Source organism: Halichoeres trimaculatus, unplaced genomic scaffold (assembly GCF_033239565.1).
Source record: "Halichoeres trimaculatus isolate MK-OKI-2021-1 unplaced genomic scaffold, fHalTri1.1 fHalTri1_scaffold_15, whole genome shotgun sequence".
NCBI lineage: Eukaryota > Metazoa > Chordata > Actinopteri > Labriformes > Labridae > Halichoeres > Halichoeres trimaculatus.
Window position 1 is genome coordinate 9,329,886 of NW_027437193.1, and position 16,595 is coordinate 9,346,480.

Sequence of the window (16,595 nt, forward strand, 5' to 3'; positions counted from 1 at the left end):
ATGCTAGGAATTAATTTGTCTCTGTACACTTTTATTTTGTGTCTTCTTTTTGGCGGTTTCTTTTATTCAGTGTCTTTATTTTTAATTATTCCTCTTGGCTATAAACTCCAACCGTCCAATTCCCTGTGCTCTGCAGTCGCAGTGATATCTCTGTTCCCAGCCCGTGGAGGGTTTGTCGTGTTTCCCCTAAAGACTAACACCAGGCAACCAAGGTCATGTTCTTGGTTCAATGTTTGGGAATTTTCTGGGTTTAAAGACCCAGAAGACAAGATGAGACTCCATACTTGGACTCACAAGTTTGTTTTTTAAAGCAAACAGTAAAAGTGAAGTTTCTTCTTACATCAAGTTAATCAAATAAAAAAGGGTACATTTGCACTGGAAGTGGAACAGTTGAAGCTCTGTCACCACTTCAGGGTCAGGATGTGCCAAGGAACATAGAAACTCTTAATAGAGCTGTATAAAAATCTAACACAATCATAGTGATGTCACCCGGAAAGGCATTTTAAAGCAAAAGCCCAAAGATGACAGTCACCATTTTGGAAATGCTGACTCCACTTCACTTTCAATCTCACCACAGTCTGTAAAACCAACATACCCAACATTCTGCACGGCTCCTATCCTCAAAACAAGTGAAACAGATGAGTTTTCACATGTTCCTCTTGCAGACTGTGTGTAGGAATAAAGAAATAGACTAAAGGTGGCCAAAATTCCCTAAACATTTCCAAACCAGGCTGTAAACATGTTTGATTTTTGTTACGTCCCCGGCCTAGGGGTGCCCAGGACACAACATGCAGAGCCCTCTCTGCTTGCCCAATCCCAACAAAGGCCAAAGAAAACTGTTTTCAAATCAGGACAAGAGTTTTATTGTCTGACCGAGAGCACAGCCCAAAACAACAAACAAAGCGATCTTATGAATCTAACCTTACCTGTGGAAAAGAAACAATGAAAAACAAATGACAAGTCTCTTACCTAACTAAATCCACGAAAAACAGGAGAAAAGAGTCAAAAAAAAGAAAACGGGCTTCTCCGTGCAAATTTGCCTTTTTGGCTACACACAAGTAATATCGGCTCTACGGCTTCATAAGGACACGTTCAGGCGGCCCACAGCTCTTTGTTTGGGAGAGGCAAGTCAGAGAGAGAGAGGGCGGGGCTTCCACCGGCTTTTTAAAGATGGAGATGCCTGGTCCCTCCAATCGAAGCCGTCCCCCAAATCCCGTCCTCCAGCCGAGCACCAATCAAAAACGTCTGTAGAGCCCATCCTCCATCTCCACCTGTGCAGCTCACTCGCACTCACACACACACACACACACACACACACACACACACACACACACACACACACACACACACACACACACACACAGGGGAGAGACACAACTAACAACAAACATATACTATACAAAATGAAGACATGACAGAGGGTCATGACATTTTGCTATCAAAGTTTGCATTTTAGTATTATCAGGAGTTTTGCAGGGGCTTCTTGAGCTTTTACCAAGCAGTAACCTCTGACTGCAAAGAATGAAGCCAATACAGAAATGCTAAAAATGCTTTTCATTGGATGTCTGTGTGAGGCAGATTCTGGAAGTACCAGAAACCACAGACAGCCAAAAAGCGCTGATCTTTACAGCAGAAATAAAAATGTTAACAGCCTGATACAAAGAATGAATTCAGTCTAAATAACTCATTTAAGAGTTTACCTTTAACTCAGTAGTTCAGGAAGTATTGTATTTGAGTTTACCCAGTCGGAGCGTGAGGTTGAGTTTAGCATTTCCAACCTAGCAACTATCGACGATAGGCTTCAAAACTTGACATCAAATACAGATGATTTTTCAGACAGTTCTTCCACCAAGAGTTCAATGACTCTATAAATTGTAACCCTTAAACGTTCCATCCCCCCCAAAAAGGAAAAGTTAAACGTTGTTTTGTTTTATTTTTATGTTGTTGGAGCACAGAGATCATAAGACTCTGAAAAATTATTTTAATCTGTTAAGATGACCCAATCAGGTTTAACTCAGTTCAACATATTTTCAATGGGAGGAGGAGGAGCCATTTTGCCTCAGCTCACTTGGATTAAAATCATTCTGAAGCCACAAAAACTACTTCATCTTCGCAATAAAGACAATAAGTCTAAGTGTATAAATTCTATACATAGTTGAAAAATAGAGAATAATTAACTAAATGATTTTTTTTTTAATTTATAAAATTGTAACTGTAAGTAAGTCTTATTTTTTTATTTTTAAAATATATTGAAATGTTTTGACAAAAATATATTGCAAACATTTGCAAAATTTAAAAAAAATATATATATATATATTTTTAATTTTTAAAGAATTTGCAAAATTTTATACAGCAGCTTCTTCTTTGATTTGCCCGTAAACCTAATGGTGTATTTAAACACACAGTTTACTTTCACGGAAGCAATGACCAAAACAGAGTTGAAAGATGAATAAATGAATGTATGAATGAATGATGCTGTGTAGAGCAGCTCTACCTTGAAACTTCATGTAACTGCATCTATTTTTATTATAAATCTTGTTTTTCTTGAATAAAACTTAGGGATGTCCCGATATTACATTTTCACTTTTGATACCAATACTGCAGTATTGAGTATTGGCCGATACCGATATTAATCCAACATGATATCAGCATTAAACATGCATACTTTTATTACCTATTTTGTTGTATGTCTGTCGTGTTAGAAAAGGCTTGATTAAGTGATATTATTCAAACAAAGAACAGTAGTCAGCAACAGTAGGTATGAGGAAAAACTGACCCATTTATTATGAACCAATGGGAAACAGAAACTGCTGGTATCGGAGATTTTAGGTGCATTCCGATATGATACCGATACTTGTTTTTTTGCTGGTATCGGACCAATATCCGATACCAATATCGGACTGGGACACCTCTAATAAAACATGCTAATGTTACTACAGGGTTTGAAACTTCACCTCATCTCCAGTCTTGGCCACAGTCCTGTTAGATTCTGCATCAGCAAGCTCCCTTTCCCCTAAATGAACCCATCATTGTGTTTAAAGCTAAACTTAACTATAAAGTTTTTATGCCTTTTCTTCTGCTGCAATATGCAGAGGCTGCATTAGTGCTGCTACATGATGACAAGAGCAAGAGTGTGCACTTACAATATCCCTAAAGACTTTTTGGGTCTGTTTCATGTTGAACATTTTGTGGTCATTTCATCAATTTACTTCAATGCACAAAGTCTGAATTCCCTGGAAGCTAGAGAAGGTAGGTGGTTGAACACAGAGGAGCTAAGATTGTGTGTTTTCTGCTGGTATGAGACTGTACTTATGTGTGTGGGTGTTTGTATGTGTGTTCAAAGCCGTCGTGACTGAGTCTCAGTGAGTTTACTTTGGGTTTGTGTGTGTGTGTGGGCAGCTATTTGAGATGGCACTTCATCCTTGTCATTGCAAGGCTCCCAGCCACAAAGAGGAAATGGTTGTAATGACACACAAGTTGTGCGATTTGTGATGATATGTCTGTTTCTCTGCATGTTTATGTGTGTGCGCGTGTGTGTGTGCGTGTGTGTAGTCCTTGGTGCGACAGCCATTGTGTCAGCGTCGGGCTCTGCTGAGAGAAAGCTTCTCTGAGGTGGAGGGAGAGTTCGTGTTCGCCAAATACATCGACTCCGACAACACAGAGACCATCGCAGAGTTCTTGGAGCAGTCCGTGCGAGGTGTGTGTGTGTGTGTTTTTGTGTGAGACAAAGACATACTTCTCTTGTTTACCTCCTGCTGCCTTTCTTTCTGTCTTGAACTTTTTTGTGTGCGCACTAACTGTGTACTTGTTTTCCTTCCTGCTGTCCCTGTGTGTCTTGAACCCTCTCTGTGTGTGGGTGTGTTTCGTGCAAGTTTGATTTAATTTGTGGCCTTGCCTGCTGCCTTCATGTGTAAATTGTGTGAGCGGTGTGTGCAGGAGTTGTGTGTCTGTGCCTGCTGTTTCTTTCTCAGAGCTTAGTTGTATTACTGTGTGTGTGTGCAGAGAAGACAGAACCTGTGAGTTGTGTAATTGAGTTTTTCTTGTGTGTAATATTAAAAAAGGTCATAGGGGTGTTACCAGATGTGTGTCTTGTGTATGTGTGAGTTGTTTACCTGTCCTCGTGTACTGTCCCTCTTTGTGCATGTATGTAAAGATAGTCTGCTTACTCATTTCCTCTGTCATCTCACTAATGTGTGTGTATGTGTGTGTAGACTCCTGTGAGGGCCTAATGGTGAAGACGCTGGAGAAGGACGCCACCTATGAAATTGCAAAGCGCTCTCATAACTGGCTCAAGGTGCGTGTGACACCGTTATAACTCAAACACTCCTCACACAGAGCTGCACCCTAAGCTGTGCGAGCTTTTTGTCACCATCATCTCTGCGTGTTTGTTTTTAGCATCACGCTACACAGAGCACCGCAGGAACAGCAGCATGGGCGCACATTTCAGCAGCTCAAAACGACCCTTCAGTGCTCATCAATCACAGGGTTTCTACCAAGAGCCGCATTATCTGAAGAGGTCTCCCACTCCCAAAACAAACATTGTTTTTAGCAGCTTTAATCACAGGAGTCTGATTTAAGCCATTTCACCTTAAAATCAGTTGTTACTCCAAAGCTCTTCAGTCGGCTTCCCGGGGATTTCTGATGAGCTGCTGCTAATGTTAGCTCAGCTTCTCAGCATGAGGCTGCAGATATTAAATGCTTGGCCGACAAACAAAACTCTGATAAATTAACGTCTTAGAGGTACAACAGAAGACTAACAAAAGAGGATAGACGAGTGTTTCTCACAGTAATGCTGTCCTAAAACTGAAGTGTGGTGGTGGGTGTGTTATGCCATCTTCATCAGTGGATCCTGAACTTTTCAGGACAAATTGGACTACCTATGTTCACATTTTGCTATGTTTATTAAATCAGTCTTCTGCCAATCATACTGTCGTTATCATTGCTTAGTCACCTTTAATTCAGAAATGTAGAAAACAGATCAAACATTTTACGATTACATGGTTTTAAATCAAATCGTACCTTATTTTTTGATAATTTTACAGCAGTGGAGGAAAATGGAACAGTAAAGCCGCGTTTCTACCAAGCAGACCGGTTCGGCTCGTCTTGGTACAGCGTACATTTTGTGGCGTTTCCACTGACTTATCCCGGGACAAATACCCAAATAACCGAGATGAGCCGTCCCACTTTTTGGGACCCTTTCGTATGGGTGCCAGACTGAACCTATCTGCTCTCAGAAGGCGGAGCAACACACTGCAGACTGTTGATTGGTTGAAAGAATCGTCACTTACCGTGCGACAGTGGCTGCATTTCTCCAAAACTTGATTGCACTTTGTAACAGAGAGCAACATGCCAATCACAGAGAGGACGAAATGCTGCATGTCTTCCATCTATGCTCTTTGTTTACTGTGTTGCATTTTTCTTCTTCGTTGGATTTATTAGCGGGGTAAACTGTGTCGCGCTGCTACGGCGTAACACTATTGTTTACTGCTGCGGCTTTTGGCATCCGAGTTACACGCCTCCTTCCACAAGAGGGCACAGTTTGCTGTGAAAACGCAAACAGGATCAGGCTTAACTGTACCAAACCAAGCCAAACCGTACTGGATCGTACTGAGCCGAACCGTACTGCTTGGGGGAAACGCGGCCTAAGTTAACCGTGAACCCCGTATAAAAGAAACTAAAAAAAGATCAGACTATTAGGTTGCATGTAAACAGCTTAGTCAGACTGAGAGCAGACTGAGCATAGCTTGATTGACGTGTAGTTTTGACTGCGATTGGATAAAATGTTAACAGGAGCAGACGAGATTGGGAACCGATCAGGATGATAAATATAATATGTGACATGTGCTGCCATTTTGTAGTTTATTTCCAAGCCTGCGCTTTAACACAGGTGAAAAGAACTACACTTCCCAAAAGCCAACAGTAAAAACAAATCAAATTCAATTCATTGCCTAAAAACAAAAAAAATGGGAGCGGTACAGATGGGGAAGTCATTCTGAATGGGAATGGGAGTCATTTTACCAGGAGTGGGACAGGACAGGAGTGAAAATCCACTTCTGTGACACTCTCTACTCAGCAAATACTAGTAACACTACATACTCAATGTTTTATGCCCCCTAAGTTTGTAAACAACTTTTATTTCTTGTGAGTTAACATTTTAAGGCTTTTATTTTCGTACCATTTTTAAATAATTCATTATCAAATGAAAGAACAAACTAGCATTTTAGCAATAGCTCAGCCTGACAAACAGCTGAACAGAGCCGACACACTGAATCATATGGGTAAGGAGCAGATCTCTAGTCAGGGACATTTGCCAAACAGCTTAGCTCTTCACTCAGTTTAATGATTCAAACAGACACAGATCCAGTTTTTCTGGAAGACACAAACATTTCTAGGATTAGCTTGTCAGCATTTCCAGTCAGTGGCTTAACAGCGGTTCTGACAGTTCAGTTGTTAATGAGCAATATACTATTGTGCCCTCTGGCATTTCATTTATGCAGACAAAATTGGTTACATTTTACAGTCATACTAAGCCGGTTTTGTTAATATTAAAATCTATTCTCTATCCGCTTCAGTAGTGGAATATAATCAAATTTTGATTGTGCTTTAGTGTGCCTTGATAAGCTGTTCCAGCTTCTTCTAATGAAAACCTGAAGAAGTATGTGTTTCTGCCGTCCTCCCCTCAGCTGAAGAAGGATTACCTGGAAGGGGTGGGCGACACAGTGGACCTGTGTGTGATTGGCGCCTACCTGGGGAAAGGAAAGAGGACGGGCACATACGGGGGCTTCCTGCTGGCCTGCTACGACGAGGAGAACGAGGAGTTCCAGTCTGTTTGCAAGGTGTGTTTGTTTCCCTCTGACAGAGTTTTTGATCAACTTTTAATGAAAACCGTCTGAGAGGGATGAGAAAGAACATATTTATTCCTCCCGAAGACAAACACGGTTTTCAAGTTTAATAATGTCTGAGTTTTGAGACTTTCTTTGATTATTAAATTTGCATAATTCTCTCTTATAATCAGCCTGATTGTCCTGGACACAGACTTTTAAATCATGCTTGACCAAAAGACCCAAAATAAACATCTCCACCCACACAGGTTTAATATTTCATAGCCCAGGCATGTAAATCGACGTTTTTTGGCAGCAGTTGAATCCTGAGTTCAAAATGTTTAACTCTATAATTTAGTTCACCCTCTGGCAGTCAGCACACGTAACGTGTGGAAGGTAAACCTCGCTTGTTTGTTTCTCTCCTCTCCAGAAACATTTAAGCATTCACACTAAGAAGCTTCAGTTTATGGCGTCGAGTGTTTTCTGTTCACGTCTCTTTCTAGCGTGTTTGCTGCAGGTTGTTTTTATGTGTGCGAGTGTGTTTTGGGTGATAGATTTGAGGAGACTGACAGTTCAAAAATGCACACATACACACACACACACACACAAACGTGGAGCAACCACACACACGAACTCTAAACATGAGACGGAAGAAAATCTTTGTGTCTACAAACGTGTGTGGAGGCGTGACTGGGTACATCTGAGGATACGCGGTAAGCATGTATAGAAGAATGCGTGACCACTTGTGTGTACTCATGTGTGTGTCTGAGATGAGTAAGACTTCACAACAGAGCAGAAATTCCTTCGTGCAGAAACCTTCCATCTCCATTTTTTTCCGTCAGTAACTTTTATGTCTTTATCCATGGAAAAGGGATTTAGCGAGCGTCTAGCTCACATTTTCACCACCTCCACCCGCTACACTTTTATGTACTTACACAAATTCACACCTGGGAGCTCTCTGGTACAACTGCAGCGTTCTGCTGTTGGCCACTGAGCAGCTCCTCTGGAAGCAGATGGAGGTTAAAGCAAATGTTAAATCATCATGTTAACTTTTCCAGGCAGTGTTTCTGGTTTCCTTGTTGTCTTATGCTTTCTGTTAAAAAAAAAAAACATCTCAGAGGTTGAGGTTTTTGCTCTTGAGATGTCTATTCTGGATAAGTAAAAAAGTATGGCTGCATTCAAAAAGCACCACGTATGGGACTACTTGCCTTGTACAATGTTGAAAATCTGCGTAGTTGTAGATTTTTATATAAAACTCTGAGCCTGTAATATGATTCATGATGCTGGATTTGAGATCCTTTTCATGTTTCTCTTCAGGGTGAAAGTAATCCAGTTCAAGCATCAAAGAGGAAATAACCTCATGTAAATGTTTGTGATGTTGTTTTTCCCCTTATTACAGCAGCACACCAGGGTTACTTCATGTCCTGTTTTGCAAACAAATTTGCTTTCAATTTATTAGGATGCAATTAGTATTTCTTGGGAATTTTGTTAAGCAACAACTTTCCCTTTGAACAGAAATTCAAATTATTGCTAACCAACTAACTAGTACCTTAAGTTCATCTTGCGGGTTAATGTCCACTTAAGCAATGAAAAGCACTAATTTCAGCCTCTTTTTCTGCTCAACAAACCCTGTCTCTCTGGGGCAGAGCTATAGGCAGAATTTGGTGATTGAGGCCCACTGTTCAACATGTCCTGAACCAGTGAAATCGTCAAACTCTTGTTCTGGTTTAAGAATTAACCATTTTGATCAGTTTACAGACAGATTGAGAGATGTCTACCAGGGATGCATCGATCCAACTTTTCTGGTCCCAATACCAATACCTGCCGGTGGGGAATGCTCTAACCGTACACTCACACCAGAAGCGTCAAATTCGCTTGTCGACGCTCTGGCCGCTGTCATCGCGCTGCTTGACAGTTTGGAACACACAAAAGCATGCAGGCAGGGGAAGCGTTGCGAGCTGCCGAAGGGGCGGGGCTTACAAGCTGCGGTGCAGATGTGTCACCCTGGGAGGATCAGCTGTGCTCTGGATGACAACGTTCAGACCCGCTCCTAGACCTCTCTTTACCCCTTTTTTACCTTTCTGTAGGTGTCCCACAGGCTTTTCTACCTCTTCCTACAATCATCAACTACAAACAACATACAAAATCAGGGGTGAACACATTGTTCCTCACAGGTCTGTCAATCACATCACACACATATACATCAGTCTGCAGGAGAGCGGGATCCACCATGTCTCTCTCTGCATATGAAGAATCATTCTTTTTTTTTTTAATGTCCCTGTAGATAAACAGAGACACATCATACAGCTCCGGGAAGCCGGACACAGCAATAATAAGTTTGTCCTCCATTGTTTATCCTCGTTCTCCCCCTCAAAATCTTCCACCCGGGAATACAGATCAGCCTGTTATTGGCTGACGCCTCGTTCGCGCTGCTGCTAATTTGCATAAAGTTGACTTTCTCCCAACTTCAGCTCGTCGCTCGCAACGCGACGCTCGCAACGCGAGTGATCACCGCCGCCTCGAACGCCCCTCGACGCCAGCGATCATAGAAAATGAATGGAGGCTGGACGCCACCGACGCTCAGACCGCCTCTGGTGTGAGTGCACAGTAAGACTGCAAGGGAAGCTCAGCTTCCCCTAAAATGTCCCCCAAAAAAGTGTTGATATGTACTGCTGTGTGTACATTTTATTGATAAAATATGAGCTAGAATTCCTTCATCTTTTGTTCTGAATCAGCTATCAGCTACCTATCACAGGTAACTGGCTCCACCTCCTTCTCATTCATCCCCGCAGCGTCTCAGCGCTTTAACACAGTCGGACGCTGAGCGTCATCTGACTTCAGCGGGGAAGCGTAGAGTGGGTTGTTACACCGTGGAAACTGTACGGTTATTGGATAAACGCTGGGCTTTGTCCCGCCCATCAGACGCTCAGCGTCTCTGGGGCTCTATGAGGCAGTGGGCTGGCCTGGATGCTGGACTTCTACATGATGATTGGATGAATCCCTTTTGATTGATAGTGAAATGAGCCAGTCGGCGATCTTGAAGTAAACCTTCACCGGAGCGTCTCCTGTAGAGAGGAGCTCCTCCTGTTTAAAGCGGCTCAAGTCTTATGCCCACAACACAATGGACCAAGGCCGTTTAAGCAGTCTAGCTCTGCTGGCCATTGATAGAACACTGGTAAAATCCCTGGAAAAAACACCTGGTTGGTACGACAGGGTCACAGATCATTGTCTTGAAAAGAAATGGAGGGTAGAATTTACGTTTAACTAAATAAACAAATTTATGATGTAGGCCGGAAAAAAATGAGCTTCCCCTCCTTGACTGACCAGCAGTCGCCACTGATACCTGAGCTTTGGGTATCAACCAATACTGATCTGATACCAGTTTTAAATAGTAACCTGCATGCCTTACTTTGGGAAAAGACTGGTAACATTTTATGTAAAAGACAAAAAATTAGTACATATTGAGTAACTGAGGTTGATATTTGTTAATTTCGCCAAGGAGGTTATGTTTTTGGGAGAGTTTGTTTGTCTCTGAACAATATAACTCAAAGATTTACAAACGGATCTTAATGAAATTTCCAGGAAATGTTCAAATGGGATAAAGAAGAAGTGATTAAATTTTGGAGGTGATCCGGGTCACCATCTGGATCCAGGATTTTTTTTTTTAAGGATTCTTTATCAGTGTGAGATAGGGTCGTTTTCACCATATGTGTATATAACTCCACTATAAATAGTCGGATTGCTTTGCAAAACAATACAAGACAAGGTCACCACAATTTCTGACAGATGTAAAAGTACGATCCAGATCCTGGTAATATTCTGGATACCAAGATCCAGAATATGAAATATGTATTGGGTTATCACCATTTTCAACACTGTCAGGTAACAAATTATCTTACAAACATGCAACTAACACCAAATTGTAGCAGACAGTCTGCTGAAAGGGAGTATAACATTAAAGTAGGACTTAAGTGTTGGCTAAACAATGCTCCTTATAGAAATGTCTATTCAATTGTAAGATTTTATACCCTGTAGACTAAGAGATACCAATACTGATTAGTACATCCCTAATTTCTTCTACATGAATATCTAGCGGTTTGAAAATCTGCACATTTATTATTAATACCCATGTTTAAGATGGAAAGAAAGTATGGCACCCCCTCTTTAAGGCTATTTTGACCTGTTGAAACTGAACAGCCACATTTTATTCCTCCTGAAACTCACACTCTCAGTTCAGATCTTGGCCACTTTAAGATGGAGACTCAAAACTTTAATTTATGATGTCCCCTGGCTGGTTCTTCTATCTGATCTGAGCTCTGTGGATAACTTGGCAGTTACAACTTGTGCTTTCCCAAAGTTGTGTTTGTGCAGTGCTGACTCTATGCAAGGCGACTGCACTAATCTTTGGAGGCCTGCAGTCTGGAAAATGGAGACAGAATCAGTTCACTTTAAGATAAAATGGTCGACAGAAATGTTTCCTACATTTTCCTCTTTTGTACAGACAGACATAAAGCTGTCACAATGTGGGTTCATCAGGATTATTTATTCACTTTGCCTGTTCTGTAAATACTTGAAAGTGTTGCGAGAATTTAACTTGTCACATTTATTCTGGTCGTCTCTCTTTGATGTGCTTACTGATGACGTCTTTTCATCGTACTTTATTTTGTGTTCAAGGCGTGTTTAATGACTACAATGGATGTAGTTGTTCTTGTGTGCTCCATTTTTCCTTGTGCTCTTCAATGTCAGTTTGAAAAAAAAGAAATCCATAGAAAATAATCTTGTTGTCCTTGACATGTTACACTTCAGACAGCATCAGTTTGAGAGGCTCCACTGCAGCTGAAAGAAGACTTTAACCCACATTTCCATTTCCCATATGTAATCTAAAACTATACGTCCGCCTGAGATGTCCTTGAGCCAAACATGAGTCCTCGTGTCCTCGGCACATCCAGGAGCCGCACTGCTGCTGTGAAGCCCTCTCAGACACAGCTCACATAGACTCCCCTCAGAGAATAAGAGGGACACTAAATGAAACCAGAAGGACAATTAGGTTAGAGCCACAGCAGCAGCTTGTTCTTTGGACTCTCAACATTACTTTAATTGTTACCTGTTGTGTTCACTTTGTTTGGATTCTTCACAGTGAGTCATAAAAGTTGCATGGTCTCTAACTGCTAATTCACTGGATGTGTTGTCGTCGTCACTGGCACAGTTTGACATAAAGCACTTTGGCTGTGAAAGGAGATAAAGCGCCACAGTAAATCTCTCTCACTGAGCCAAACACGAGCACCTTGTTTACGCCCTTTGCCATGTTTTTAAAATGCTGCTAAACTTGGCATGATGCTACGTTTTATAAACACAAGTCTTGGCTTCATGAATGTCTGTAGGTTGGGGAGCAGAAGTGATTTCCAACTGCATACTTTTGTGAGTGCTTGTTTCAGAGAAGAAAAACCAAGAAGCATAGAAAACAAACTTTTCAAAAGGAGAATGAAGCCTGGAGCATGCCGTCTTTGTTAATACAACCAAGAGTTAAAAGGGAAGAGAAATGCTGCAGGTTAACGACCTTGTCTCTATTTCTTGAATGTCTCTATTGAATGATGTCCGTCTCTTGGACACTGATGCAAAATCTACTGATGTTCCAGCCAAAGCATCGTTATTTGACAATGTGAAGAAGTGAGAAGCTATTTCAACATTGCATTAAATGGCAATGCTCTTACATAAGGAGGCATTTTACACAATCTTTTGGCTGAAGCAGTAGCTATTCTCTCTAAAGGTATGAGACCAAATCAGTTTCAGAGAAGCATTGTTGATTTCATCGACAAAAATTATGACTATAAATCTTTGTCAAGGATCCTTTTTTCTGTGATGAAGACAGTGACATGCTAAAATAATTCACTGATGTTAAAAACAAGATGAAAATTTTCTAGGTAGACCATCATACATTGAAAATCTATCAAATTTCTCAAACTGTCGAATCTGTCAAAATTCAGTTAATTTGAAGTCAGAGATTAAAAACAAATTGATACTGGCCACAAAAAAGAGTTTAATTTTTGTACCTGACTTGGAGTAAGGATCATTCTTACCTCTACTTTTATCTGAGTGACATTTCCTTACTCTATGGATCAGAAGAGACAGCACAGCAGCTTTGTATTGGGAGTAGAGTCCAGGCGAAAAGTATAACATCAAAATATTAAACGAGAAAAGAAATGTTATTATTGAACAAATTGATATTTTTTACCACAAACACAAAAAATTAATGACAGTTGGTACCCCTGAGTACCTATACCAATTGCCAGGTACCGGACATCGGTGCCCTATCGTTTCAAACGTGAAAGGTGCCCATCCCTACCGATGATAAGCCTCTCTTCATTCATGCTTGGCTGTAAAAACTCAATCATGTTGACTCCTGGTCTGACTCTGCTCATTATGTCTGTTTGTTTTTTGTAGTCAAGCTAAAAACGAACTGTTTTTTTTTACAGTTTGTTTTATTTTGTAAGTCACCAGGCGGTTTTTGGTAGTTTCTGTGCATGACTTCCTGTCCTGCTCGATCTTCCCTACACTGAATTTATACGTCACCACTCCGTTGTCCAGCAAGAATAGGAGGCCTGTGTATTACCTGTGACCTGCCGGACCTGCTACTCAATTGGACTGCAACAGAGTGGATCCAAAATGTAACTAAAATGCAGAGATTAAAATTCTCTGTCTCTAGATGGATTTCTGTCAGTTGGAAGAAGAGGAAAGGAAAAAAAATTGCACATATAAAATGTAATTCAGTTTTGACTATACAATAAAATTACAACGCTGTTGTAAACCAACAAAGCCAGCCAGAGCCTTGCTATTAGCCAATCAGAAAAAAGAGGAGGGCGGGTTCACCTCTGCAGGTTCACCACTGCCCCCAGGGAAGGATCTCAAGTAACTTGTTAGACTTCTACCAGCACCACCCCCAGCTGTCCTTTGGTGCGGCTTGTGTCCTGAGATGCAGTTGCAGCTTTGCTCCAACAGTAGCAAGAAACTCATGCACTGACGGATGCACAGGCGGCATTTCAGTTTTGTTGAATAGATTAAAACATTTGAATTAAAAGCAGACAACAACAATAAACAAACTGCTCAAAATCACTTTAAACCTTTACAATGCTAATGGTCTTGAATATTTAAATAGTGTAGGTTTAAGTTTTTGTACAACTTAAATGCTGTATTAGAGAAACTGAAGTGCTAATGCAGCATTTAACCTTTTTACTTGAAAGCTTAGGGAAACAATTGCAAGAAAAGGAGCCAATCTTAAAGTCTGGTGCAGCCTATTGTTGGGGAGGTATATGAAGAGCCTTGAAAAATATTTCAGTCAGATTTTTTTTTTTTGCTTAAATCCCAGCTAAAATATGACCCAAGCTAAAGCTACTAAAATTAAAACCAAGCATAAGGCTGGGGTTTCTTGTGCATCGTGAGGTTAGTCATGTGACTCAGGCTAAAATGTTCTGTATGAGAAAGACCATATGTACAAAACTCTGTGCATGGTGGCCTTTGCATTGAAATTAGTAAGAGTTCATGCATAGTTTTTTTTCTTTGTGAATCTTATGGATCTGATCTGCAGCAGCTTTAGTGTCTCAACTTTTACACAACGGATGCATCGATTTAGAAATTAAATTGAAAGCTGATTCTAATACCTTTCCCCCCCTCTTAATGATAGTTTTTACTACTTTTATTCTCATGCCATTGATTCCCTCATTCTGGGCCAGTGACCTCAATTAATCTTCATTATAAAAACAATATTCTCTAAGCCAGTCAAGCCTTTATTACACTTTATTGAAATGCTTTTTGTTTCAAATGTTATAGAGCTTACAGGAGGCTAAAAACACAGGGCTTATTAGCCTGCCGTCGTTAGAGCTCCTGTGAAAAGATTTTAGCTGCTTATGAAACAGATGGAAATTAACAGTTAAGCCTCTGTGTGAGCAACAAAAAAGACAAATGAGAACACCAGCAACTGAGATGGGCTTTTAAAAATGAAATACTGTTCGATAGTCGGTTGAATCTATTCAGCGATTGGTTGACAAAGCCTTACATATGCATTGTTTTCTCTTCTTTCCACTTGGTAGTGTGAGCTGACTTACATTCCCTCCTGCTTTGCTTGAATCGAGCTGCTGAGAGTCTGATTAAACAAAAACAGGTCTTTGCAGTTCCCCACACAAAGAAAAGGTGCCTGCAGACCTGCGCTCTGTGTTTCATATAAGGTCTTACTTGTGTCAAATGCCCCTCAGGTGTCTTGGTGGGAGACTTAGCCTGGCCTGACAGATAAAACTGAATCCATAAAGGTGCCACAGTTGAATGAAACACCTCTAAACCCTCTGTGCGGTGTCACGCAGCTTTAGAAACATAAAGCTTCTGGTGGACACCTCCTGAATCCACCTTTGGAATATATCTGAGAGCTGAAAAACACTATATTTGCATGATATACCAGCCTTCTTCCCCTTTCCCTTTTTGTGCATGTCAGCCCGCCAGGTGATCCTGGCGTCTCAGCGGGCTTAGGTCTTTTGAGAGGTGACATGACGCTTCAGGCAGAGCACGCAGACAAGCCGCTCGTCGTATAGAAGAGGATTTACTTGCTGTTCTGTGTTCAGCAGCTGCCAAATGTCTGCTGTCTCACCACCAGGGAATATGTGTGTGTGCGTACATCTGAGGGCGTGTGTGTCTGTGTCTTTCTTATCTCTTCTCGTCTCTTCCAGATCGGGACAGGCTTCAAGGATGAAGATCTGGAGCAGCATTACAAGTTCTTAAAGGTAAAGTGGCATGTTGTGACTGTTGCACTTTCTAACTTGGTTAAGATTCACAACTCAACACTTGTCTTCCCACGTTGCTGCCCTCATTTTTTTTAAACAAACCTGAGTTTTTTTAAAACAGATAAGGATACAGGTACCAGGGTTTACTCCCAGGAGACAGGATTCCCGGGAAATCTTATAAAATCTGTTTCTTGATTCTCAGGAAGGGTAATGTCGGGAAACAGGGGGAAAAAATCGCGCCTCTCTTATAGTGTTACAGATATGTTAATGCAGGCTGCGGTGCTTCACTGTAGTTACGGTAATACACAGACTCGCTTACGCAGCAGGCATCTTGTGTTAACTCTAAATGATACATTTCATAATCTAAACAACCATAGAATCGACTTAGGCTGTATTTTTGGCTATGTTTTTGCAAAAAGAAAAATATATGCCCGCTCCAATAAAGACATATTTTATAAAATACAAATTCCAATCATTAATTGTTTTTGTTCACAGCTGAAATCTCAAAAGCCACAGAATTGACTTTTGTAACAGATCACAGTAGCAGATTTTGTTAGTTTATATAATAGAGCTCTAATACTTGTTATTTAATAGTTTACTTTAAAGATGCTATAAGGGGGATCTGTTTTAATTACACTCCCTCGCTACCTTCTGGCCCGGAGCCTCCGCACGCTGTTGTAATTTACTTCTAATGAGGCGTGTGTTTACTCTTTTGGAATTTAATGGAGATCGCATCGAAACAAATTATCTTTGTTCAAGACAACTTTTTACTGGATATAACACGCCATGGTAAGGTATTTATCAGTACAGTTACATAGTGCTATGGTTTGAAACCTGACATCAAGGAGATGTTGTAGCAGCCAGCTATATGTTAGCAACATTGGCAGCCTGGTGCTCTGACATATCTGTAGGCTAACATGACAACAAGTAAACACTGTTTATATTTAGCGCAGCTGGCAGTCCGGTGCTCTAAGACATGTCCGTAATGTGTAGGGTTAGTAAATCCTGG

At 40.9% G+C, this 16,595-nt stretch overlaps 1 protein-coding gene across 1 annotated transcript in view; it reads left to right on the forward strand.

Moving 5' to 3' along the window:
• lig1 (ligase I, DNA, ATP-dependent) overlaps positions 1 to 16,595 on the forward strand; it is an 83,413-nt gene that overhangs the window by 53,230 nt on the left and 13,588 nt on the right. Inside the window, exons 21-24 of the mRNA XM_074689357.1 lie at positions 3,553 to 3,697; positions 4,212 to 4,294; positions 6,684 to 6,836; positions 15,533 to 15,586. Coding sequence (XP_074545458.1) covers positions 3,553 to 3,697; positions 4,212 to 4,294; positions 6,684 to 6,836; positions 15,533 to 15,586 — 435 coding nt within the window. The remainder of the gene's footprint in view (positions 1 to 3,552; positions 3,698 to 4,211; positions 4,295 to 6,683; positions 6,837 to 15,532; positions 15,587 to 16,595) is intronic.